Here is a 27,258-nt window from a genome sequence, read left to right as displayed (position 1 = left end):
GAATGGACTGAATGTAGTTTTATTTGCTGATGTGCCATTTTCTCCAGTGTATGTGGTAGATCTTGACCTCAGGCTGGGGGTATAGCTCCCTGGTAGACAACTTAGCTAGCATGGATGAGGCTCTGAGTTCAATCCCCAGCACCATTAAAAATACATAGAAGGAGATCTTGATCTCTTTGCATCTTATGGACTGTGAGCTTTGGTTTCTTCATCTGTTAAATGGGGTAAGTTAATACTGCCTTCACTGGCTAGAAGTGAGTCTGAAAAATGTGAATGTGTTTTCTCTGTCAGGTTAAAACACTTTGACCTTGACAAGCCCTTCCATGAGACCCTCCACTCTTAAAGTGCTTTACACAGTATAAGACTGCTGTTTGAGTAGCCCCTCTACTGACTGTTAAAGTCTGAACACATCATTTTTTCTATGACAGTTAAGCTCTTGACTCTATCTACTCTGTGGTACTACTTACATTATATTCATTTTACATATGAAGAAACAGAGCCTGACAGACTGGCTGGAATCACCCCAGTCCTTTGCTTTGGAGAGCGCCCTTCCTGCCTTTTTTGATATACCAAGATGAAAACCTGAAGGCAGAGCTGAGGCCTCTTTGGTGCCCCATGATCAGAGCTGAATTAAGGGCTTCTCCAGCTGGGAACATTATGGATGGAGCTCTGCCTGGGAGCATGAAGTCTTGACTGAGAGGTTGGACTCAGAATTAGTTCCTGATACCTCCATCGCTAATACGCAGTGGTTATGAATGATACAGAGCTGGGACCCACACCCCCAGATTATGGTTGTCCAGGAGGCCATCTTGTAGGGATGGATTATATCTTCTATGAGAGCCCCAAGCATGTTTTACAGTCCAAAATGGCAGCCTCTTGCCTTTCTTCTCAGGTTGGGGGGTGTCAGAGCATCCTCTCAGCTGATGCTACCTGATACTCCAGATCCTCCATCACAGAAGCACTTTGCACTTTATGGCACCCATCAGTTCCTTCCACATCACCAGAACCATCCAGGGGATGGGCTCTTCTGATGTCCTGCACTCCGCTCCATAGAAACTATATGTGCCACTCGGCCACTGTTGGACCCAGTCCTAAGAGAATATTTTTGGTCCAAAGAAAGTTTTAGAACAAAGCCTCCAGGAGCCAGGACTAGCTTCCAGACTCACATCCTCATCAGGCTGTTGCTGAAGCTGAATGAGATTAGCCACACTCACCAGGAGCGGCAGAGGAAGCAGTAACCGTGGGATGTCTGCATGTAGCCATTGCACTTCTGGGTCTTAGCTAAAGGCCCTTTCTTCCTCCATGTAAAAGTGTCTTATCTTCCATATACATGTATAAGCAGGTTTCTTTTGAGGCCCCTTGATGACAGAGACAGAAAATTTTGACTGACCAGATAGTAAATGGCAGGTACTAGGCTGTGTTAGATCTGTCTAGGTCCAGCTCAGCTGTCTGTACTCTGTCACAATGGAATCCACCCACTCATCATCCCACAGAGATGAGATTTCTAGCTATCCCAGGACTGGCAGAGGTCACTATCCTTTTAATGTTCATGTACCTGCCACTGTGAAAGGTCCAGTCAGCCTCTCCTTCCCCTGTCTCCTCCATATGTCAGTGCCTGGCTCCTTCAGGAGCAGAGACATGCTTTGCTGGTCCAGAAGCATCATGAACTCTTAATGAAGGCCACACAGGATGCAGCCACAGGAGCAAGAACATTTGCTGGGTCTGCATTGTTCTTCCTTGGTAATTAGTTTTATTCTAAAATGCAGAGGCCAGATGTCTTTGCAGGGGCAGCAGTTTTTAAAATCTTTTATTTTCCATTCTAATTCATGTTCAAACTACATCACTCAGGTCAAATAAATGTTTGGGTCATTCAATTGGGCCAGTGTCAAGTCCATAGCCCAGGCTATTAACCCACTAATAGGTCTCATTACAGCTCCTTCAGGCTAAAGGAGCTGCGGGCTGCACTGTATGGGTTCCCCTGGGCTCTCTGTCTCAGAGATGGGGTAGCTTTGGATGAATTCCAACTACAGGGCTGAGAGTAGAGATGGCGAGGGGCCTGGAATCAGACATGCCCAACTTCTGGATGTTTACTTGGCACTTTCTTACTGTACAACTTTGACACTGTGACAGCCTCCGTGTTACAGTAATCCACTTCAAGGGGCACATTTTACAGTATCAGGCTCATAAGCATACATATAGTGGGAAAAGCTTGGCCTCCAATGCCAGGCATACTGTGGCCCTGTCACTTACAAAGCAATAGTGCCGTTCACTTTCTGCACACACTCATTCATCGAGTGGCAGTTATGTGCTTCATGCCCTGGTCTATGCCACATTCGGAGAGGAAGAGTAAGACCCAGTATTGGTGATGGATGAGGAGGCAGGCAAGTGAAGAGCAATGAGAAAGCAATATGCCCAGTGCTGCAGGAAGATCCATGATGGGGAGCTGACTCAGCAGTTAAGAGCACCTGCTGCTCTTGAAGAGGACCTGAGTTCAGTTCCCAGCACCCATGTCAGGCAGCTCCTAAGTGCCTGTAGTTCCAGCCACAAGAGCTCTGGCCTTTGTGGACAACAACATTCAGGTGCACATACCCACTCACAGATGCACACACACACACACACACACACACACACACACACACACACACACTTAAAACTAAAACAATTTTTAAAGAGAAACAATGGTGTTGGGGAAGCGTAGGGCGAGTGGTCTCACCCCAAGACTTGGGCATGCAGGATAGCAAGCAAGCTGCACTACAAAGACAAGGAATCGGTAGCCAGGCAAAGAGAACACCAAAGCAGAAAGTGGAGGTGACGGAAGTCCTCATGACGTGGAGACAGAATCCCAGACGGAGGAGGGGGACACTTGCCTCTACACCACAGTTCCAGCCTGTGGCTTCTTCTGAGATCTGGATGTGACTCATTTGGAAGGCATGCCACCTAGCTCCTGGCATGTCAGTGCATTCATCACAGCTAGTGTTCCTGAATGGCTTTCAGGAAGGTTACAGCAGTAATGGAAGAAGCTAATGATTCCCACTGCTGGCTACCAGGCCCCGTGCTAAGCCCTTGCAGATATTATTTCTTTTAATCTTCATAACATTCCCAAGCAGCAGGCACTATTATTATCCTTATTTGCAAGGGAGGAAAACAGACAGAGGAAGTTACTTTGTTCAGGACCATGCTGCCAGTGTCAGCATGGCTCCCAGCCTGTCTCTCTTGCATCACTGCTCTAAGAGACCACCCACTTAATAGGGGAGGGATGCACAAAATGACAGCCACCTGTCACCCAGAGGCCATGGCTCAGGACCTAGGCAAATCCAAGCCTAACAGCATGTGTGAGTCTCTTTGCTCTAGCACCTAGCTAGTCTGCATAGTGGGTCACAGATTTAGACCCTACATCCGCCTCTTCCTGAACCATGAGACAAATTCAAAGGGTATTTATACATTCTCCTCCCATAAAGGCAAGCCTAGCAGTGGGCACAGGGCACATGACAGAGGGTTGCCCACTTGGATGCTTCTAGGACTTCTGCTTGAGGACCAGACAGACTCACATGTATTTCATCAGAACCTCTGAACTGCCAGGGGGAGACAACACTACTGTAAGTGAGCCAAGGGAGAGAGCGCTTGAGGAGGACCTGACCTCATTTTTTGTCTGACATGCTGACCAAATGAGCCTCAACACCAGCTGTGCCATTGCTTATTCGCTGAATGTCATGCCCCTCAGCTGGGTGCATCCCACCCCTGCTCCAAGGTGTCAGGACTGCACAAGTCCAGCCTCTCCCTGGCTCTCACCTCCTGCCTGAATGATGACTCACCCAGAGTTCACTGCCCAAGTCTCTCTGGAGTCTCCTCTCCAGTCTCTCATTCTAAAAGGGAGGCTTGAGGCTGAAGGAATGGCTCAGTAGTTAAGAGCACACTGGCTGTTCTTCCAGAGGTCCTGAGTTCAATTCCCAGCCACCATATGTTAGCTCACAACCATCTGTAATGAGATCCGGTGCCCTCTGCTGGCCTGCAGGCGCACATGCAGGCAGAACGCTGTCTACATAATAAATAAATGAATCATTTTTTAAAAAGGCAATCTAAAAGGGGGGCTTTGTGTTGAAAGAAGGGAAACCCAATTAAACTAGCTCAAGATGAGCATGGGCGAAGATACTGTGAGCTCTCTCAGGAGCACGCAAACTGGCCGTGTGTGTGTGTGTGTGTGTGTGTGTGTGTGTGTGTGTGTGTGATCTTGGAAGCCATGGAAGCCCAAGCAGGGGCAGGTGGCATCTTTTTCTTCTGATTCAAAGCCCTGTGCTTTGTCTCCCCCTTTAGTCATGACTGATTTTCTCAGTTTACACATACCCCACAGCAGATCCTCTTGAGACACAGTCTCATTTACCCATAATTCTAGTGGCTACTACCCACTGACCCCATCTCACGTCTCTGGGCTCATTTAGATCCAGGATGAAAGAACCATTGTATGGTCAATTTCTAGAAAGATATAGAAAGAGAGAGAATGATTCATTTGTTATAGACTGTGGGTTGGCACCTGATGGTCTACCCTGTTGTGGCTGGTGAGAAGGCCTTGTGACATGCAGGCTGTCCTTTCCAAGGACTCAGAGTGGGCTTAGATCATGAGAGCCATTGACTATGGACTCTCTCACAGGGACATATCCTGCTGATTCATAATACTGGACTTAACACACTTACAACATTAAAAGATTTGTATCTCTTTTGCTTCCACCAGACCCCTCTCTTTTATTCCCCCACCAAGCTTGCTACTCTGGAGAATCCTCAGCAGCTGGACCACCCTTGGGGGCTGACCAGCCCCTGATGGATCTGCAGGAGGCACAGAACACTGGGTCCCAGAGAACCTCCCAGGATTAAAAACAAACAAACTTGTTACCCACTTTCCCCAACTCAAGAGCAAAGGCTCTCTGGGGACTCTTGAAGGCCATTGCTCCACTGCTGGAGAAGGGGAAGAAAGGAGATCCTAGTGTTTCTCATTGCACACTTCTTGGTTTCACTCGGATGCTCTTATTCTCTGAGTCAGCTGACTGTCTAATGAGATGTCCTGATTTCCCATGCAATGGGGGCCAGTCCCCACCCTTACCCATACAAAGGAATAGCTGGGGCCTACTGGTACCGTTGTGTGTGGTGACCTGGGACTGATGAAGAAGCTGAGTCTATTGGGGCATATACTCACCTCTCCTAAATTAATACAAGTGTTTTCTCCATCTTTCCCCTTGGGTGTGGCCATGTTCCCTCTGATGTTCAGCTGCAGAATTCCCTGAAGACTGATTTGTGTCTTGATCAGGGGCCAGATACAGAGAATGTTCCCATCGTGTACATCTGCCATGGGATGACACCCCAGGTGAGTCTTCAGGGGACCCCTGTGCCAAGAATGTGTATGTGAGTGTCTGGTGTGGGGAAGCACAGCTGGATTTTACCATGGAGTTCCTGGACCCAGAAGTCCCTGCTGTTCATCAGGAAGTATTCTTATGAGCCCTGCGAGAATTGTTGAATCATAGGGTTGGTGTGCGTTTCCTTTAAGGAACATTACCTGTAATAATCTGCTCAGGTGACCCAAACAAAATACCACAGTTTAAGCAATAGAAATGCATTTCTCACGTTTCTGGAGACCAGGAAGTTCAAGATCTAAATGCTGACAAATTTGGCAGCTGGTAGTAGCTTGCTTCCTAGCTATCAGGTGATCTCCCTTCCTTCTGCACTCACAGGGTGTGGAGAGAAGGGCTTCATAGGATGAGGTGCTGGTGTCTGGCCTCACAAGAACACTAATCCTATAGGATGGGGTTCCACCCCTATGACCTCACTCAGTGTAGAGATTTAGAGAAGTCTAAGGCTATCCTTGCTGAAAAAAAAAATCACAAAAAGACACCTTTGGAAAGAAATACTAGGACATGGCTCATGGCAAAGAGGCTGAGGTTGGGGGTGTGATTCATGGACTTTGCCATCTCAGCAGAAACCAAGGATAGAGATGGATGACATGAGAGAGACACAGGAGGCAGGGGGGGATGGTGACCATCAGACCACTACGCTATGAAGTCCAGAGACGTTTTTATGAGCTGTGCTGCTCTTCAAGGCAAGGGGAGGGTTATGCTGGATGCTGGCAGGGACACTGAGATCATCAAGGGTGCCACTGCTATGTCAGGCCTAGGGAGCAAGGCATTCTCCTCCCCACAGCGACCACTAGTGGTAATTCCCGGAGCATGTGCAAGTTGTTATGGCAGCGAAAATATGGGAGAATTGGGGAAAGGGCAATGCAGAGGACACCAGCAGCCTTGGCCCTAGGCTGGGTCTCTCAGTGTCACTTCAACGTTTTCTGGTCCCTTAGTTTGTCATACTCCATTGTGGGGGTATAACTTTATCATAAAATATATGAAATATAATCAGACAGTTCAGTAAATTCCTATTTCTGTGTGTAATGCGGTCACCATCCTAGTCAAGCCTGCCATCCCTGAGGGCTTCCCATTTGTCCTTTCAGTCAGTATGGCTATGGGTAGTGACAGTTCTGATCTCTCCCCAATTGACTAGCTACATCTGGACCTGTCTGTCCATCTGTAAATGATAGGCTGGATTGGCCATCTCTAGACCCAGCTCTGCTAGCTATGACAACCTGCTTATCTCTAGTTCTTTTGTTCTGAAAGGCACTTGGCTGGAAGATGTGTGTCTATGATGTGCCTGCCAGGGATGCTGGGATCTGCCTTCACAAATCAGCTTCTTCATGTGCTCTTACACCTGAGTTCTGCAGGAAGCATCAGGCCCGATGCCTTCTCCTTCCAGGTTCATGCTTTCAGAGTCCAGCAGGCTTGGAACCAGGCTCAGGACACAGGTTACCAAAGAAGGAAGCTATGTGGACTCTTGTGGTAGGAATTGGTTGAGGATGGACCTGAGAGAGCCAGAGAGGCCAGCCTATCCTGGAAGTGGGCTGTGTGTCTCTGCCCTGAGTTTGTGTATCCACGCAGTATGAACACAGGGACATGACGTGAGTGATTGGTGAGGTGTCAAGAATTCTGGCATCCAAGGATTCCCAAAAGAGTCCTCCAGCCCTCAAATGTATCATGGAGAGGTTCAGGATACTTTTTGGAGACTGCGGACAGATGCAGGCCACACAGGCCCACTGTACCCCACAGACTTTGTCTAACCACACATGAAACATGCATTTTTGATGAGATTGTTCCCTCCTTCTGGCAGTTCTCAGCAAGACCTTTCACAGGACAAGGAGAACCCAGGGGATGGTCACACATGTACAGATGAAATGCCACGCATCTCCATGTGACCTACACACTGTACTACCCCAGAGGAGAGCAATGGCCTCACACTGCTGTCTAAGGAATATAGATAAGTCTGAGATGACAATCTTTCTGACCTCTGCTGCAAAACCTCACAGGTCCTTTCCTGGGAACCACAGCCAATAGGGAGCCTGCAAATGCTGAAGGGAAACATATGAGTTAATAACTAGAGGTTAAGAACCAGGGAGATGGTTCCACAGGCAAAGGCACTTGCCACCAATCCAGACGACCTGAGTTCAATCCCTGAGAAAAAGAGAATTCATTTTGGCAAGTTGTCTTCTGATCTTCACTTGTACACTAAGACATGCATGCACACACATGTGTGCACGTGCGTGTACACACACACAGAGATAGAGACAGAGACAGAGAGACAGAGAGACAGAGAGACAGAGAGAGACACAGAGAGAGAAAGAAATAACTGTAATAAGATATTCTTAAAAGCATATGAGAGCTGGAAAGATGGCTCAGCCATTAACAGTTCTTGCAGAAGACCCAAGTTCAGTTCCCAGCCCCCATGTCAGGTGGCTCATAATTGCCTATAACTCCAGCTCCAGGGGATCTCATGCCCCTCTGGCCCACACAGACACACAATTATAAAATAAAATTAAATCTTTGGGGATAGGAGAGATGCTCAGTGGTTAACGGTATTTGCCCTTCCAGTGGACCTGGGCTGCTCACAAATGCCTATAAGTTTCAGGAGATCCAGTTCCCTCTTCAAGCCCTCACAGGTACCCACGTGCACATATACATAAGATAAAAATTAATCATTTTTTAAAGTTACTGCTGGGTTGAAGCCATACCACTCACTAGCCAAGTACCTTGGGTAGATGTGCCTCAATTTTATCCCCCATAAAATGGGGATTATAGCATTACCTGTCCTGTAGGCTACTACAAAGATTACACAATGGGTGCACATGAAGCCTTTACACAATACAGGCTGGCCCATGATGGTTTCCTATTCTGTGTAAGCAGTTATTACTACAAGGCTTGTGGAGAGACTCAAGTCTATCCTTGAGCTAAAAGAATAGTAATGATTATCCTGGAAATAAAACAGCCTTAAGAGAGAGTTGAGGGTTGGGGATTTAGCTCAGTGGTAGAGCGCTTGCCTAGCAAGTGCAAGGCCCTAGGTTTGATCCTCAGCTAAGAGAGAGAGAGAGAGAGAGAGAGAGAGAGAGAGAGAGAGAGAGAGAGAGATGATACTTCCTTCCAAAATAAAAAGACACACATTTGTCTGAGAACAATGGGACTCATGGCTACTGGATCAGGTGACAATGACATCCCCATCATCTCTGCCCAAGCCGTGTTGGTAAGCTTCAGGGGCATGATGTCTAAACTAATAAACCCCTAAGATTCTTTCTGCTCTGTGACTCTATGTCTTCTTTTTACTTCAAGACAGAGTCTTATGATGTAGCCCAAGCTGACCTCAAACTCAAGATCCTCTTTTCCCTACTAGTGCTGGGATTACAGCTCTGCTCTTTCCTAGTCTGTGGTACTTGACAATTCATCACACATACAATCCATCACCATGTCTGTGTTTCTTTTTATGTCATCTTAAGTCTACCATATGTCCTGTAGCATTCTTGATCCTGGAGGACAGTGGACAGGATCCTCATGACATTGGCTTTCACATACTTCAGACAGACTATTTTCTACCTTTAAATCGCCATGTAGTTACCATACAAGGGAAAAGCTTGAACATTATCTTCCTGGCTTTATTTGAGTTTCATGACTTGATTTCAGCTAGCCACAGCAAGCATGGTAGAGGAAGAAGGATACAGAGGCAGCCCCACTGACTGGTTAGCAGTTCTTGCCAACCCTGGAAGATGATTAAGTAAAGTCTAAGCACATGTGAAAGGGCATCTACAGACAGGTCAGACACAAAGTAGTTAATATCTTACAGGGAAACACAAGCATTGCCTTCAGTGTGACCTTTCCTACCCAGGCAGAAAACCAGGCATTGCTGTATAACTCTGTGGTGTCTGAGAGTTAATCCAAAGGGAAAGAGTACAGGCAAATGCAGATACAATACTCTCCGAAAATTACACGCTTTTAGTGGGCCTGTTAATGCACCGGTGTAATATCAAAAGGACATCTATGTTATTTCTTTTTAAAAATTACATGTATTTGCTAACACACCCGTGTGTGTGTGTGTGTGTGTATGTGTGAGAGAGAGAGACAGACAGACAGACAGACAGACAGCATATATTTGGAGAATAAAGAACAACCTTTAGAAGTCACTCATCCCCTCCCACCATGTGGGTCCTGGGAATCAAACTCAGGATGTCAGGCTTGGTGGCAAAGCACTTTTACCCACTGAGTCATCTCACAGGCCCTAGGTATTTTTTTACTCTTTTTAAAGTTTGCTGAAGGTCAAATGCCCTTCAGACCATGTGACTCGGTGACCCTTGTAGATTGACAGCCTGACAATGTGGCCTTTCCTTCAGTTCCCACAGCTCCCCTTACCCAGTGCCACAAACTGAGAAGCATGTGCAACAAGACTGTGACATACACACACACACACACACACACACACACACACACACACACACACCTCAGTTCTGGAGGCTGGGAAGTGCAAGCAGGGCATGCTCCCTCAGAAGGTCCCAGGAGGGAGGTGTCCCGGCCTCTCTCCTACCCCTGGAGCTTCTTCAGCTGCTTCCAACAAAGCTCTGATCCCTGACACCAGAGTGTGTCTGTCCAACGTTGCCTCTTACACCCACACTTGTTAGTATAGAGTGGGAGCCTGCTCTGTTCCAGAGTGACTTCACCCAAACTTAACTAATGGTATCTGCAACGGCCCTGCTTCTAAATATGGACCCATTCTGGGAAATGAAAGTTAAAGTTTGACAAGTGAATTTTAGGGATGCACAACTGGACCCATCAGTGCCCCCCCCCCCTCTTATAAGGACAGGCATGTGACTAACTGGCAGTTTCTCACTTCCTTTCACTTCAGGAAGCACCTCATATAACTTCCCCTTCTAGCTCATTGGCTGGGCTGAGTCACAAGGTTCTGTCTGACTGCAGAGATGGAAAAGTGTGGATTTCTGGGTACCCAGAAGGACTTGTCTCTATCACAATAATATAAATGGTTTCTGAGTCCACTTTACCTCTGAAAAGTAAGACAACAAGGAAAGGGTATCTTAGGTAAGAGATGGCTTGCCCTGTGGCATCATGGTTACCAGCAAAAAGGGATGAGGAAGGAGGCCAGTACTTCAACCTCCTTTTTCCTTCACTTTTGTTTTCCTTTTTATTTCACTCTGCAGATATGACAAGTTGTCTTTCATGAAGTCATCATGCTTTCAAAGTTTTATTTCCCTTGAAGGATAAATATATAATGATAGGAATGTTTTTGGAGTGACTTCTAGTGGGTACCAAAGAGACCCAGAGACAGCGTGTCCTAGAAGACACTCACTGGTCCCACAGCTGGGTTAACCCCTCAGAGAGAAACATCACTCTGACGGAGTCGTGACACTCCCAGATCTGAGGGAAGGCCCTGAGCAGGAGAAAGCATGATGTAGCTAATCAAATTAGTGAGGTGAAGCTGCTGGGAAGGATGCTAATTGGTTAATGAGTAAATGTAACCATTTTATTTAAATTAGCAGCAAATTTTAAGCAATCCTCAAAATAACTGAGAATATTAGCCCTAATTAGTGTAACAGCCTGGAAAATTTCTCCTAATGGGAAAAATACAATAATGGGGTCTTTCCGCAGACTCCATCCAATTCATCACTCATTCACTCACTCATTCATTCTTCTGCCCATTCACTGCACAGGCACTGAGCTTTATGCCCAGAACTGGGAGAGGGGAAGGCCACTTGCCTGAGTCCCCAGCCTGGAGGAGGAAGATGAACACATGTAATTAGCTGCCATGATGAAACCCTGCAGCCTACTGTCCCAAACACCTCATTACCCTACAGGGGGTACGTGGGGTCAGAAAGAACAAAGCAGAGTCTGAGGATTTCTTCTGTCTATTCAGCCAGAGTTTTCTAGAACATAGATGACACATCGAGATGAAATGTATCTCCTCTGGGAAGGCACGTTCTTGGCAGTAGAAGAAGAAAGGAGGAAGGGATTTTAATTCCTCCGGAAGTCTGTGAAGTCCTGAAGTTCCCACATTAGTGCTTCAGGACAAGCTTTGACTCGGGGTGTAAAGAACAGAGTTGAGCTGAGAGAATTCTGTTCTAAACTGACAATGAATTTCACATCAGATCAGGGACCATGTTTAAGAAAAGTTAAGCCAGCATGGAGGAGGAAATGAACCTCGTTGCACTGCTTTTTTTTTTTTTTTTTTTTTTTGTCATTTCCTCTTTGGTTTTAAGTTTTATTATTGTGGTGTTGTGAATTGGCCCAAGGCCTTGTGTGGACCAGGCAAGTGCTTTGTCAGTGAGCTGCATCCACTCAAGTCTTCTTTGTCATATTTAAGAATACTCACTTGGATGCTCGGTTGGTTGGTTGGTAGACAGAGATAGGTGGGTGGGAAGTGAAAAATACTGCTTATTTCATTGTCTAGTGACAGCTTTCTAGAAGTTTCCATTTGCCAGTGGGTCACAATGTACTCTCACCCCTTCCCTATTTGACAATGCCTCCTGAATGATAGATAGATTATGGATGGATGGAAAGAAAGGTAGGTAGGTAGACACAGAAAGAGAGAGAGAGAGAGAGAGAGAGAGAGAGATGGAAAAAATGGAAAACATTGATTATCTCATTGTCTCCTTACTGCTTTCTAGAAGTTTCCATTTGCCAATGGGTCATAATTACTCTATCACCCCTCCCCTACTTGTCAGTGTCCCCAATGATCCAGGAGCATTAAGGACACCTCATAGATTATGCTTGCATCTCCAGCCCTTTCATGTAACATTCCAGAAACAACTGCGAACGTTTTGCTTTGTGTGCTAAGAATTTAAATGGTTTTGCACTTGTCAGTGACCTTTGGCAGATGTCTCTACTTCTCCACAACTTTTATCTATAAATAAATAGAGTGCCAGGCAAAGAGCGGCTATGCAGTTTGCAGACCTTCCCTGTGCTTCTTTGCTGTCATAAGAGTGTGCCCTCCCTGACTCCCAATCAGCAGGCACCAGCTGATACCTGGCAGTGCAAGGGAGGTCTCCCATGGCCTCCTAGATTTGGTTGGCACTGTGGTTTGAGTGTGAAATGTTCCCCATAGGCTCCCATATTTGAGCAAATGTTCCCAGCTGGTAGCGCTATTTTGGAAGGTTGTGGAACCTTTAGGAGTTAGAGCTTTGGAGGGAATGGACCTTCAGGCTTTCTAGCCCAGCCCCACTTCCTATCCACACTGTTCTTCCTGCCTGTGTGTATAGTGTGACCAACCACCTCACACTCCAGCCTCCATACCCTCCCTGCCTTGATAAACTCTATCCATTAAACCGTGAGCCCCAAACAACCCTGCCCCTTGTTCCTTCCATCAGAGCAAGAGGGAAACTGATGCTAAGGCTGGCCACATGGATCTCTGCCTCATTCAGGAGGTCACCCTGAGAGGATTGTCTGGATCTTACGCACAGTCCCAAGGGGCACAACTCATCAGAATGCAGAGCAAGTAAAGCCTCAGGGCTGTCACACGGGCTGGTCCCAAGGTGGCCCTAGGATGGTCCACTCGCCCACACCCTCTGACAACTGGTCTTTGACGCTTTCCCACAGAACTGCTTTCTCGGTGTGGGGTGGTTGTTTGAGGGGTGGTCTTAGCTCCAGAGGACCCTGGGAAATGGCTGATACATAGAAGAGTGGACCTCAGGATCAGACAGAGCAAGAGTCTAGTCCCAAGTCTGCCTACACTATGGGACAGCTGGGACAAATGAGTTGATGTTTCCAATGTCTCTATTATGTTCTAATCTGTGAGCACAGGATTCTGATGAGCACATCCCCTTCTGAAAGTCCTTGGACAGGAATTGCCTCACTCACCCCCACAGCCCTCAAAGTGTCCATGGAGACCAGGAACCTAACCATCCTTGCCTGGGACCTAGAGTCCTGCAGCTTGCTCTCTTGTCTCTCTGCTCTTCAGGGAAGGTGATTTCAGGAGTTGCCTGATTCATGCATCCTGTAGTATCACTCTGTGCATGATATCTACCGAAAGGAAGGAGCATTGTAGTCCCCGCCCCGACCCTCACCTCTTCCTCCACTCCACCCCACTTCACACTGCCATTCACCATGTATTACAGCTCTGCTGTTTAGTCAACCTGTGACCTGCCATTGATAGAGTTCTTGATTTCATTTTATAATTTAAAGTAATGCATAGCTCATAGCAAATACTAACTACAGATTGTTATATTGCTTGTATTTACTTATATTTACATAGATGTGCATACATTTACACATACACACAGAAAATCACTATGTATCTATATCTGCTTGACATTGCATGCCTGCTTATTAAATCTTAGTGCCACCTTGCCAGTTGGTCCCTAAGCCTGTGCCCCTCCCAGAAGGCAGACTCAGGCTGTAAGTCCTAGAACTTCATGACAGGGGCTTAGTCATACCCAGGGGCAACCTATCCAGGACCCGAGGCTAGGGAGACGAGGACTGGCTCTGGAGCCATTTATCAGAGAATCCTCCTTTGTTCTGGCTGCTCCCAGAGGCACAGGTGACACACATAGATTTCCTGTTCTGTCACAGTCAACCACCAGATTGCCTGAGGTTGCCCCTGAGAGCCAGCCTGCCTGGATCTGGTTCCTCCTCAGTGGATGAGAAGAGTATCCAACTGCCTCCCACCTCTGCCCCCTGCTTTAAAAATATACATCATCTATATTTCTCTCTAATGATGCCTTATGCAAGGAGAGGCCCCAGGTGGGATAGTCAGTGTTGGGGAGCAGGTGGTCACAGGGAACAGTGGGCTGTTGGAGGGGCCCAGGCATGAGGCCCTGATGCCAATTCCTCCTTCCACACAGAGTGATGATGAACTCTGAGCTGCTCCTGCAGTTTCAGTGCTAAAAGGGGCTGCCTGATTTGTTATTCACTCCACATATGTTCTTCATTTCATGTCCAAACTCCGCAATTAGAGTCATCAAGAGCGAGTTTTGCATGACTTTTATTAAACTCCCACAAGCTGGGAGCAGGCTGTCATTAGCAGCACGCAAGTGCCCAGCGTTCTGGCTCCTAAGCAGAGGGCTGCTGTCCCTGGCCCCCTGCCCACATTTCTTTGCAGAGCTTTGCTTCCCAGGCGACTCTGGCCATAGGGACAATATGGGAACCCAGTGGCAAAGGGACTAAATTTAGATCCTAATCTGGCTGTGAGCACTTAGGCAAGTCACCTGACCTCTCTGGGCCTTGGCTTTCTGATCACTAAAATGGGCATGGGAACTGAATGCCAGATAAAATATCAAACCTCTATGTGCCTCACACCAAGTTCATCATCTTGTTCAAGTGAGAACCCCCTTTCCACAAGTGTTTTCAATGTTGAAAGATAACTATAAAATTGACAATAGCTTGCAAGCACATTTACTGTGAGTTCTTTCTAGATACCTCTTAAAATACTTAGGCTGGGCGGTGGTGGTGCTCGCCTTTAATCCCAGCACTTGGGAGGCAGAGGCAGGCAGATCTTTGTGAGTTTGAGGCCAGCCTGGACTACAGAGCGAGATCCAGGAAAGGTGCAAAGCTACACAGAGAAACCCTGTCTTGAAGAAAACAAAAACAACAACAACAAAAAAAAAAACTTTTCTTGTGTAAGCTGACATACCCAGAAGCCCTTGACAGTGGGTACTTTGATACCCCGCTCTTACCAGGTAGAAAACTGGGGCTCACGGTGATTATGTAACCCAGCCTGGCTTGTCCCCTAGATTGCCCACTGTAGTGCCAGGCTCAGAGCAGACTCCATGCTGCCCTCCTGCTTGCTGAAGTGTGGCACCCCTGCTCTCAGAGAGACCCTTGGTGGGCATAGGACAAGGAGCCACACAGAGTGGAATGATGCCGGCTGGCACCTGGAGGCACACCAGTCCCAGCTGCTGTGTGACTAAAGGCCATGCTGAGAGTACTAGGGGAGAAACCCCAGCCTAGACAAATATCAATATCCTTTTAGGATCCAAAGGGAAACTGAGTCTAGCTTGTAGTGTTCTCCTGAAAACACTTGTGGAGGAGTCCCAAGACTAGGCCTGAGGGGATTTGAACTCTATCCTCCCCCATACTCCCTGGGCCTGAGCTCAGGATTCAGGTCTATGAGCTTTCTCTCAACTCTTACAGGCCATCTGCCTGTGCCCCTTGTCTTGAGTGTCCCACTGTCCCCTCGAGGAACTGGGGCAGCCACCTTTCCAGTGGAGATGTCCAATCCAGACCCCTACTTTCTTTCTCTCTTCCCCATCCTTAGGCCCCAATCCCAAACCTATCTCCTTAGGGAAGGCTTTCCCTGTCTCCTCAAGCTGTTCTCCCTCACCCTTCTCAGATTTCTGAGCTTTGTCTGATACTGTTAATACTCTCATATGTTCAAGTGCAAAAACAATCATTCTTGATAACACGATGATGATGATGATGATGATGATGATGATGATGATGATGATGACTGGGCTTTCTCTACCCCTAGATCACAAATCCCTGGAGAACAGTGGTCTTGCTATGTTTCATTGTTGGTTGTTTTGATAACAGGTTTCTTGTAGTCTAGGTTGGTCTCAAACTTGCTATGTAGCTGAAGATGACCTGACCCTCATACCTCTACATCCCAGTTGTTGGAAATGCAGGCATGCACCACCACACCTGGCTGAAGACCTCTGTTGTCCAGTGAGCTTCCTGCATTCAGTCTATTCCCTGGCTCACAGCAGATGCTGCACATACTCTTGATAGCAAAGTTGTTGGATTATCAGTAAATGACTGTCTTACTTAGCATTTTATGCTGTGGTGAGACACCATGACCACAGCAACTGTTATAAAGGAAAACATTTAATTGGGGCTGGCTTACAGTTCATAGGTTTAGCTCATTATCATCATGGCAGAAGCATGGTAGCATGCAGGCATGAAAGCTCTTGACATCTTGACAGCATGAAGAGCTGTCACACTGGGCATAACTTGAGCATCTGAGACTTCAAAGCCCACCCCCAGTGACACACTTCCTCCAGCAAAGCCACACCTACTCCAACAAGGCCATATCTCCTAATAGTGGCACTCCCTGTGGGCCAAGCATTCAAATACATGAGTCTATGGGGACCATTCCTACTCAAACAACAATGGCCTAAGCACTTTTCCTCAAACCCTGGTGACCTGCTCAGGCACACTGGCTCTGTCATTTCCTAGCCTGACCCAAAGTCTAGTTCTTCATTTATTGCTTCCTGGAGTCTTTTCCAAGATTAAGTGGGAAGTTCAAAGGCATCCCTCTGGATGCACAATTAGCCTCCATTTTGTACATGGTGGTTGCTGGGTTTGTTAGTTTTAAAACTAAGTCCTCAATCAATATATAGTTATCCTTGTGAGATTAATGTTGGAATTAGTGTTATTCTGTATATCTTCTTCCAAACATGACATCTTTACATGAAGACATGAGAGATGTACCCCACACTGGGCTGGAAGCTACTCTTCCTTCTTGGTGGCCCAGTTGCTGTGGGCACAGGTTGGGTAGGGGTGAGAGACACATCCTTCTGTCACTGCCTCTCTGCCACCACATTTTGCTGCCATGTGTAGCTGACCTGTTTTTCCATACAACCCAACCCTTGAGCAAGAGATAGAGGAGCCTCCTCAGATGTACAAGGTTCTACTGTTGACAAGGCTTAATTCACCAGTGAGTCGCCTCTCCTGAGGCTGCTGTAATTCACTCCCCATTTGCAGTGACATTATGAGACTGCTCCCACACAAGTCGGGAGAATAGAATGGACAATGTAAGGTGGACAGCGTTCAGTCTTCCTCTTCCTCCAGTGTGCCACCAGTGCAGTGCCCTCTCAAAGGCACCTCCTCTGTCACCTATTTGGAGCAGGAAGTGGGAAGACACCCCTATAGTTCACATGGGCATGCTGGTGCCCTCTACATTTAGGACAGGCCCTCAACAAGTGGGTTATTACCTTCTGGTGGAGCAGTTTATCATTGTGCAAACTGTTTCTATTGATTGTACAAGATCACCACGCCAGGGCCCTGATCACCAATGTGATCCAGATGCCCCCCAGTGTCTTTGAGTATTTTCCAAAGCTCCTCTCAGCCAAGGATCAAAGAAAGGAGGAACCAAATTTGATAGGCTCTGAGCTTTAGGAAGGTGCCACTGAGTACAAACACCTGCACAGTATCTCTACCATAGAAGCTTAAGGACATGTTTAATCCATTTTAAGAAAGTTCCAAAGAATTGTGTTGAGAATACATGATGGGCATAAATGAATTCTCCAATTTGATTTTTCCAGCTAACTGCATTGTCCCATCACCTTTGTCCCAGATGCTGCAAGCCTGCTCAGTGCTTCGGGTGAGCCCTGGGAGGGCAGCTCTTTAGTGGAGCCCTCGAGGGTAGTACTGTGTTAATATGCTGGGAATTTAAGTAGAGCTGGGCCTTCTAAATCAATCACCAGGACAGCTTTATATTTTCCTTTGCTCAAAAAATACACTATTCACTGCAGTTACATGTGTGGGTGTAGAGGTTGTCTTGGGTGAAGGACACCAAAAAGGAAACTTTCATAACATTTTCACTGCATGAAAAAAGGATTCACTGGTCTTAATTCTTAAAGAACTGGCTACAGAAAATATCAGCATTTCTGTACTATCTCTGCAGTCCTTGGAATGGTCTAGGCTGCTCAGAATTACTCTATTACTCCATTTTATTTGGCTGGGACATTATAGATACTTAACAAATGTGTGTTAAACAAAAGAATAACTAAATAGGAGATAAGTGAAAGTTTTTTTAAGGGGGGTGTTCACAAGATGGAACAGGCCAATGTTGGCCTTCTTGTCGTTTGGGGGGTTTTCTATGATGGCAAGGTTCAACCTGGAACCTATACTTGGAAACTGAGGACCATTCGAACTAAGAGTTCCAACCTGTATGACACGTGTGGTTGTAGAGCCTTTGGGAGGACATGGTGATGATGCCTCAGACAGAGGAAGTGAATGAGAAGATGAGCTTTGAGTATGGCCTCTTCTGCCCATAGTTTGCTCCAGAGGAATAAAGAAAGGGGCTGGCCATCAAGGAAGGCTATGGGGTTGAGAAAGGAGTATGCTCAGGTTTATTTTCCAGGGAAAGCAATAGGCAGGCATGTTTTGAGGCTAAGAGGAAGAACCAGAGAATGAGATCAGCATCAGGATAGAGAGGACACAATAAACTAAGCAACATCCCTAGGAGTGGCGCCTGAGTGAGGGCAGGAAAGGATGCCATCCAAGGATGCGGTCAGGCTGGTCCTAGACAATGAGAAAGAGCTACTGCTGAGGCTCTGGGAAACTTGGAGAGATGCTCAAGACAAGTTCATGGCTGCCTTGCTGGTGAGTGAGGCATCTGTGGGAGAACAGTGATCAAATGCTCCCAAAGAGGAGATGTTGGTTAGCTTGGAGAGACCTATTTGAAGTTGAAGGTCATGTCTGTGATAGCCTGATTTTTCCTCTCTTACTAGGAACATCCTAAGCTCTTAAAGTAGTACAAGATAGCTATATTGTACCAGCAAGAGATAGTGCTTCTTTGTTTCTGGGGTGGTGAGCAGATAAGCATTCTGTCTAGCTCATTCCATGTCCTGGGGAGAACCATTTATCCACTGGGCTCTATGAAGAGTGATTGGGGTCAGGAAGTAAGGAGCATGAAGCAGACACAAGGGAACAAGCCTAGATGAATTTTCAAGTTGAAGTTCAATGGTCCCTAGTATACTTTATTAATACACTAGTCCAATAAACTCATGTGTTTGAATGTGTGTTGTGTCAAGTGGTAGGTTCAGTGATCATCAGATAATAGTGTTGCGAGGTAATAGACTTTGTCAATGTCCTCAGGGAACTTGGGATCTAATAGGGACTTGTGGTACAATGATGACATTGTCACCTAGCACAGAGCACTAGTCACTCCTATGCCAACTTCCCTATAACCACAGTGGGCCCTGTTTCCACAGATAAGTAAACAGAGTAAATTACAGTTGAATACATTATCTATGCCACAGGCAGGTGGAAACAGGGCCTTGAGTCTAGGCACTGTGGATCTGAATCTTTCCCACATCAACCCCCCACTCCAAGTTAGCTCAAGTCCCCTTGGCATATACTTTCAGAGTCCCCTGTTCTTTTTCTAAGATCATGCTTTGAATTTGGCATTTCTATCTTTGCACAGTGTTGTGGGGAGGGAGCTTAACAAAATGGCTGCCCATCAGCCAGGCTCATCATGCCCCAGTAACACATGACCTCACAATCTCCACGGCTTACAGTAACAATGGTTTCTCGACCATGCTACATGTCCATTTCTTCTCTGACCTTCTCTTTCTTCTGCAGCATCTTGCCAAAAGCAGTGGGAAAAACAAAGCTTGCTCTTCATCTGCATGACATCAATCTTCTGAAAGCTTCCAAGAAGCCATCACCATCTTTACAGTCTCCACTGATGGCTTCCTCACTGTGGCCCTTTTGGCTCCAGAGTCAGTGTCCCATATTTTGGGGTTTGACCTCACCCCTGACCCAGGGCCAGTCTCTGTAGGCTGGTGAACTTGGCAGCTTACAGCTGTCAGAGCTGCTGCTTGTTCGTGCTCCATGGTCAGCATGGGTCAGCCTCATCCATCTGGGACGCTGCAGGTCTCAGCAAAAAGGGAAGAGATAAAATGCCAATCTCCAGGAAGGTGACAGTGCAAGAAGCTGTGGATGTGTAGAAGAGGGGACCTAGTGAGGGTCCCTCAGTCATGAGAGAGAGGCTGTGAGTCCCTCTACTCTTTCTGTCTCTGGATTTTGTTATCTAGCAATTACAGTCTAGAGCAGTGTGTTTGCCAGATCTTGGCCTTGAACATTCAAAATTGAACCTGATAAATCTCTCCCTCTCCCCCTCTCTCTTTCCCTCTCTCTCTCCCCTCCATGTGTGTGTGTGTGTGTGTGTGTGTGTGTGTGTGTGTGTGTGTGTGTGTTAACATATAGAGAGAGATGGAGGTTGGGTGATGGGTCACATTATAGCTCTGAAAACTTATTGAACATGCATGTATCATAGTGGTCAAAGTTAGACAAGAATCCACATCTGACATATTTGATATGGGACACAACATTGGAAGAGAACTCAAGGGTACAAGGAGGAGAGGACATTCTGAGAGTACTCTGACAGTAGTAAGTCTAAGCTAATGATCCCAGCCCAGTGACAGTAGTGCAGGCCACTTGGCCACTCTCCTGGGTTCACAGTGGGAGACTCTCTGTTCAGTCCCAAGTTAAAAGGCACCAGCTCCACTTTCCCCCCCCTGCTAGTTTGCGCACATGCAAGTTCAGTTGTCTAGAGTCTAGACAGACCTGCAGGTGCTTCCCAAGTCACCTGTAGCCCGCGTTGTGTTTTAGGCCCCATGGGATATCTTCACTGAAAGATTCTAGAAAGTCCTCATACGTGTTAACAGAAGGTACAGTGTGAGGCCACAGCTCTCTTAATTACCAGCGTGCTGTCTGGAGTCTTCATGATAACTGCACCCCTCTCCACGACCCCACAGATTTGGGTGACACACTTCTATGGCTTGATCTGGGCAAATTACCCCACTCTTGGCTGTACCCAACCCTCATCACTCACTGGCCTCCTTGGGTGGAGTTCATCACCCTAGACCTGGACTATCACACATTCTCACCAGTCCCGTGCGATAAGCCTGGCCAGAAGAATATTCTAGACATCTTGCTACATGTGGTTAGCAGTTCAAGGGGGGAACATGTCTAGCTCCTTTATGCTTTGGGGGCCTGACATTTTAGAAGAGGGTTACTGAGTTTATTGAGGTCATCCACAATCACAAGCCTCTCTCCATAAGACTCAGGGATTCATGGAGTTAAAATCATCTATTCATAGGAGAAATGAGTCCCTAGGGGAGGCTCTGGGGTGGAAGCCTGGCCTTACACGGCTGCCACTTGGAGAGGCAGTGCTGGGAGCTGTACATGCCTCTATCCCCTGCATGGATGTGGTGCTGAGGTTAGTGGATGTAAGGGTACTTTAGAAATGACTCCCCCACACCCCTGATTTATTGGCAGGGCACTGTGGCCCTGAGCACTGTGATGAACCTCTGTGTCAAGGGATTAATGACCAATAACCAAACCTTTAAATCAGCCCACCCTGACTGCAGAGGCCTGTGGCTCATCCTTGGGTAAATAGGACAAAAAGCCCATTCCTAATACATTTTCTGGATGTCACAGCACCACTCTATAAATTGAGACTGAGTAAAGCAAGCCTCCACATCTTCCCTCCTCCCCCCACCCCTGCCATTTCTAGCTCCTTGCCTGTGGCTTGTCTGACATGCTTACAGTCAGACTAAGGGAGCCACAGACATGGTTGTCACATGCCCTCACAGAGACCTTGGTCTCTGTCAGAGCCTTGTTCTGAAGACACTGTGGCCACACTTAGGAATTTCAGTGTTTTAATTTTCAACGTACCACCCCCACATTTTCTGTCCACGCTTCCCAGGATCTCCTTCAGCATAGCTAGTTTATCTAGGCTGCACATTAGAATCTTCTGGAATGAGTGCCTGTGTTAGCTACTTTTCTTGTTGCTACTAGGTACTAAAAGAGAAGAGACTTAAGCACAAGAGAGTTTGTTTTGGCCCACAGGTGGAGGAAACACAATTCATCTGGAGCGGAAGGCATGGTAGCAGGTGCGCCGTCATGGCAGGGATGTGTAGCCCACACTCTTCACCCCTTACAGCCCAATAACTTGGTGGAACAGGAAACAGGAAGCAGACAAGAAGTGGGGCTGGACTTTTCAAGGCCTGCCCCCAGTGACCCACTTTCTCTAACAAGCCTCCAAACTCCTAAAGGTTCCTAGACCTTCAAAAGCAGCTTCCTGGTTTCACAAACCAACCACAACAGCCCCCATGCCTAGTCTCACTCCCAAGTCAGTAGCTTATAGGTTTTAACTGAGCTTCCCTGATGACTGAGATGTGGAGCAAAGGAGGGGACCCTAAGCTCGATGGCACTGAGATCTTGAGGACCCTCCAGCTCATATACTGCACATACGTCTTCTTCCTCTTAGATGGTTAGCGCACTGTTTGGCCCTCCCTTCAGTTACCTCATTTTAACTCTATCATGTGGGAGGCTCCCTGGTATGTGCCCCACCCCAAAGAGACCTGGCTCCTCAATCCTGGGTCAGGCTTCAGCAAGTCTTCAGTCTTCAGAATATCCCTTCCAGGTGTCCAGAGAAATGACCCTGAGGAGGCTGCCGTACCCTAGTCCCTGCAGTGCCAGGGCCTGTCAAACAGTTGTTTGCTCCCCTGTGGTAATTCTAGAACTACTATGGGGAGTGTCTCTCTGCGGTTCTCCCCTTTTCCATTTCACCCCACTCTCCAGCCTCGGGGAGGTGTCAGGCAAATACCACTACTGCCCTCCATGCCAGAGGCTGCAAGTCTCTGAGATGCCTCATACTTCAAGGGCATGGATCCATAGAGCAACCGCGTTGCCAAGAAAACACTAATGGAGGGGAAATGAAGGTTCCTGTGCCCACGCCCAGTGATAGGGAGAGATCTGGGTCCCTGTGCAGGTGCCCAGTGACAGGAAGAGATCCAGTACTTAGCTGTACCCAGAAAAGTATATCTTGTGGTGGTCCCATATGAGAAATGTTCCCCATAAGCTCATCATTGGAACATTTGGTCCCAGTTGGTGGGAACCTTTAAGAGGTAGAGCCTTGCTGGAGGGAGTACATCCCTAGGGGAGAGTTTTGAGGGTTTATAACTTAACCCACTTTTAGCTCCCTCTCTTGCTTCCTGTGTGAGGATGAAAATGTGACCAGCCAGCTTCTAGCTCCATGCCTTCCCTGCCATGGACTCTGTCTCTCTGGAGCAGTTAGATTAAATTAACCCTTTCTTTCCCTGCTTGCTGTCTGAGCAGAATGTCTTATCGCAGCAGCAGCAGCAGCAGCAAACTGACAAATACTCGTCCCTAAGATGCTTCGCTGCAGATCCTGATGTGTGTGGAAGGTTCTAAAACTTCCACAGAGGCTACAGCATGAAGTGTGGGGAGGGGGATGAGAGGGGACTGAAAGATCTGCAGATTGGCCATGTCCGAAAGGATGCAAAAGGGTGGTGGAGACTGGAAATGGAGGAGAAATCTTTTGAGGCGGTGTTTGCAAACTCTGGTTGGTCAGGTCAAAGCTAAGGAAAGTTAGCTGAGCCAGTGTCCTGCTGAGAGATGCCTCCTGCAGGGTCTTACTAGGTAGCCCTAACTGGCCCTGAACTCACAAAGGTCCATCTGCCTCTGCCTCCTGAGTGCTGAGACTGCACATATCAACTCCACACCTGGCTCAGCTGTCAATTCTTTTTTTTTTTTAAGTTCTTTGTAAGTTTTTGTTCTAACAAAATATCTTGTGACACTGAAAGAAAGCTAAAAGACAGGTTTGGAGGAGGGGCTCAACCCCCACCCCCCTCCCAAACCTGCTCAGTGACCTCAGACACCCTTCTGATGCCCAGGACTCTGGATGGGGGTGGGGGGGATAGCTGGTAGAAGTAATCCTGGCTGTGTTGTTGGTGGCTGTGAAGGGAAGCATTTGGAGTGGCGGGGGACCGGGGGGGGGGGGGCACATTCTGCCTGCACCAGCCTCGCTGGGGGTGGGCTGAGTGGAGGTGGAGCCTTAGTTCTGGGCTGCTGAGGAACAGGAGGACCACTGGGGCTTGGGCCTCAGAAGGGAAATGCAGGCCCTGAACTGTTAAGAATGCAGCCTAACTGGGGACATCCTCCAGGCAATGAAAGAGAACAGGCCTACTCAGGACCTTGGTGAGTTGTTTCTTTAAACTGCATGTAGCCTCAGTTTCCCTTTCCTCACGGATGGAAGGTAAACATGAGCGTGGAGACAGACACCTAGCAGAAGCCCTAACATATGGATACAAAGAGGATTGTCTTCTCTCTTCCCCCTTCTCCCTTCCCATGCCCCTCCTCTACCCTGGAGAGTCCTGTCAGTCAGTGACCTTTGATACCTATGAAGGGTGGATGCTGTGGCCCATTTGCATACCACCAGGAAAGGAACTCTGGTATCGGGGTCCACACGCATCCTGCAGGGCATGGCCTTGTCAGAGGTGAAGGACTCAAGCAAGGCCATTCTCCTGCTCTGAGGGCTCTTTGCCTAACCTTGATCCTGTGGCTCTGAGGACAGCAATGTGCAGGCAGGACTCTGTGGGCTCCATGGCCGTCTTCAGCTCAGCTGTTTATCATTATTCCTGGCCCTGGCCTGGAGAAGGGGACATCCACTATTATGAGACCTAAGACACGGATGTTTGTTCTTGGAGTTGTAGGTGATTTTTCTTCCTCCATCAAGCATCAGAATAAAATGCCAGTCAGGTGTGCAGCCCTGCTGAGCTGTGCAGCGCTGAGTGAAGAAGGGATGAAATCCATCATTGCAGCTGGAGAGGAGCTGAGTGGTCAGGGTATCGTTTCTATGCCAGGTTTGTAAAACATCCAGACAGGATAACAGCCCACCTCTGCCTCTGACAGTTACTGGCAGGATGCTGCTATCTCAGCACCCTGTGTTCTATAGGTCTTCAATAAGGGGACCTTCCCATCCCCCAGGACTTAGACTCAGCCCTAGGGAGCCTCTAAGGGACCATGTGCAAGCCAGTCTCCTGGCACTCTCTGGTATCTTCCAGCCCACTGAGGGTTGAATGGACACAGGGAACTAGATGAGGGTTGTGAATCTTCCTGGGTCTGGCTCAAGAGTCAGACTGCAATTTAAATCTTAGCTGCTAGTCGCTGATGTGTGGCTTTGGACAAATTATTTAATTCCCCTTAAATAACTTAATTTGCCTCAGTTCTTTATCTGCAAAATGGGAGATAATGGTAATATGGGTAGAAATTCAAAATCGTTAATGTTCCATGATCTGAAGATTTTTGAGCACTCACACAGACAATCCCAAACCCAACTTCCTATGAGAGCTGACTATGTATAAAACTGTGTTTAGACTACGTGCATAGAGTATGTATGAATCATAAACTTGGTGTTTAGACTTGGGTCCCATCTCTAAAATAATTCTTTATGAATATATACACATATATTGTAAAAATCTTTTTAAAGATCTGAAATCAGAAATACTTGGTTCTAAGCACTTTGGATATGGAGTACTTAAACCCTGTCCCTGACCCACAGTACCATTAGAATTGAATGAGATAGAGCGTGTGAGCCCCTCTCCTCCAGCATAGTACAACTACAGATATTTCAGCTTGATTATTAGCAGTCTAAACTAGGGCCTCATGACAATGTTACTCCTGATATTTGGGCCAGGCAGTTTAACTTTACTGAGGGGTGCTGTGTACTCTACCCCTGGGTGCCAGGAACCTCTCCTTCTCCAAGTTATAACTAAAAACATTATGTCCAGGCATCCTAAATGACCTCTAATAAGCAAAACTACCCGTTAGATCCTATCGGAGCTACATCACTTCTTGCTTCAACCCTTAAAGCTCCTCGTGACTCTGAAAGCATGGCCATGCTTACTGGGCCTGTGGGCACTTAGCAAGGGGGCTTCTTGCACAAAGCCATTCCCCTATTTTATGTGTTCAGGCCATTTGTTGATTCAGTGTACTCCTGGCTGGGCTTCTGAGGTATCCAAGGGAGGACTAGAGGGAGTCTTCCTTGTCAAATCTCTCTCTGTGATCCACAAACTTCCTGGCTCCACTCATCAAGATACACTTTGTTGTTGGCTTTTTAAATAACAAACAACTGTCTGTCCCTATTATGATCTTCTGAGACTCTGGAGCAATAAACAGCTCTAGCGACAGCTGTAGCCGCTGGTAAGTGCACACACAGCTCCAAAGCATCTCCCCAGACACTTCAGAGCAGCTAAGTGGATAAAACGGATTCCAGCTATTACCTGGGTGGCCACTTATGTCTGTAGACCCCGCCTTGGAGACAAGAGGCAGACTCTGATGACAGGAGGCAGGAAAGGGAGGGAAGCATCTGGTCCCTGGCCATCCTTCTCTTGCAGCTCATGCTTCTGAGCCTCAGTCCTGGCTCCCAGGGTGACCACTGGGAGCTTCCCTGTCTGAGGTCATTGGGCATTCAACCTAAGGGGCGTAAATAGGTGTCTTACTCTCTCAAGAAAGCACATATGACTAAGGCCATGCACTTTTGCACATTCAAGAAAGGCCTCAGGAGTTGATGACTTTTCATTTCCAGTTCAGAGGTGTAAGAGTTGGAGTAAACCAGAGAGGAGCGGAGGTGGGGGTGGGGTAGTTGATGTGTCCTGTCAGTGGACTTGGTCATGTTGCCTCCTGGTGTGTGGCTGGCTTATTCGTGACTCTTCTGTTGCTGTGACAAAAAGCTTGGTGAGAAACAACTGACTCAAAGAATGAAAGTTAGTCGTGGCTCACCGTTTGAGGCTACAGCCTGGCATGGCATCGAAGGCATGGCCAAGAGAGCATGAAGCACCTGGCACACTGTGCCCACAGTCAGGAAGCAGAGAGATGGAAGTTGATACTCAGCTTCTGGTTTCCCTTTTCTCCAGCCCGGGACTCCAGGATAAGACTTCCTCAGCTAAGTCTTGCTGGGAACTTCTCCACAGACACACCCAGAAGTGTCCCCACCCCATCCCATAGGTAATCCTAAATCCCATCCCATTAACAGAGATGATTGGCCATCCTACCCAGTCTCCAGACTTCAGCCACACAAGAACTACAGCTTTCTCTACTCTGTATCCACAGAACTCAACTCGGAGATTGATTTCTTATTTGGATGGATAGGTAAATGTGATGCTTAACTGCACAACTATTGAAACTCCCAAATCCTAACTCTGTCAAATTCTTCCTGAACTCCAGTGAACTAGAATTCTCAGCAGGTCCTCAGATTTCCTGGGTGCAGCCTAGAAACCCAGGCCACAGAATTGGACCTCTTTGGCCTTGTACTAGAAACTCAGATCTCAACCATGGCCAACTTGGTAAGACATCCTTGTCTCTTGCATTCTGCTCA

At 47.3% G+C, this 27,258-nt stretch overlaps 1 protein-coding gene across 1 annotated transcript in view; it reads left to right on the top strand.

Annotated features, from left to right (window-relative positions):
• The window catches only part of Galnt18 (polypeptide N-acetylgalactosaminyltransferase 18), a 324,709-nt gene that overhangs the window by 281,144 nt on the left and 16,307 nt on the right, over positions 1 to 27,258 (top strand). The window contains exon 9 of the mRNA XM_036201277.1: positions 5,258 to 5,353. Coding sequence (XP_036057170.1) covers positions 5,258 to 5,353 — 96 coding nt within the window. The remainder of the gene's footprint in view (positions 1 to 5,257; positions 5,354 to 27,258) is intronic.

The sequence above is a fragment of the Onychomys torridus genome, chromosome 1 (genome assembly GCF_903995425.1).
Source record: "Onychomys torridus chromosome 1, mOncTor1.1, whole genome shotgun sequence".
Lineage (NCBI taxonomy): Eukaryota > Metazoa > Chordata > Mammalia > Rodentia > Cricetidae > Onychomys > Onychomys torridus.
Note: the sequence above shows the minus strand (reverse complement) of the source record. Positions and strands in the feature narration are given on the sequence as shown.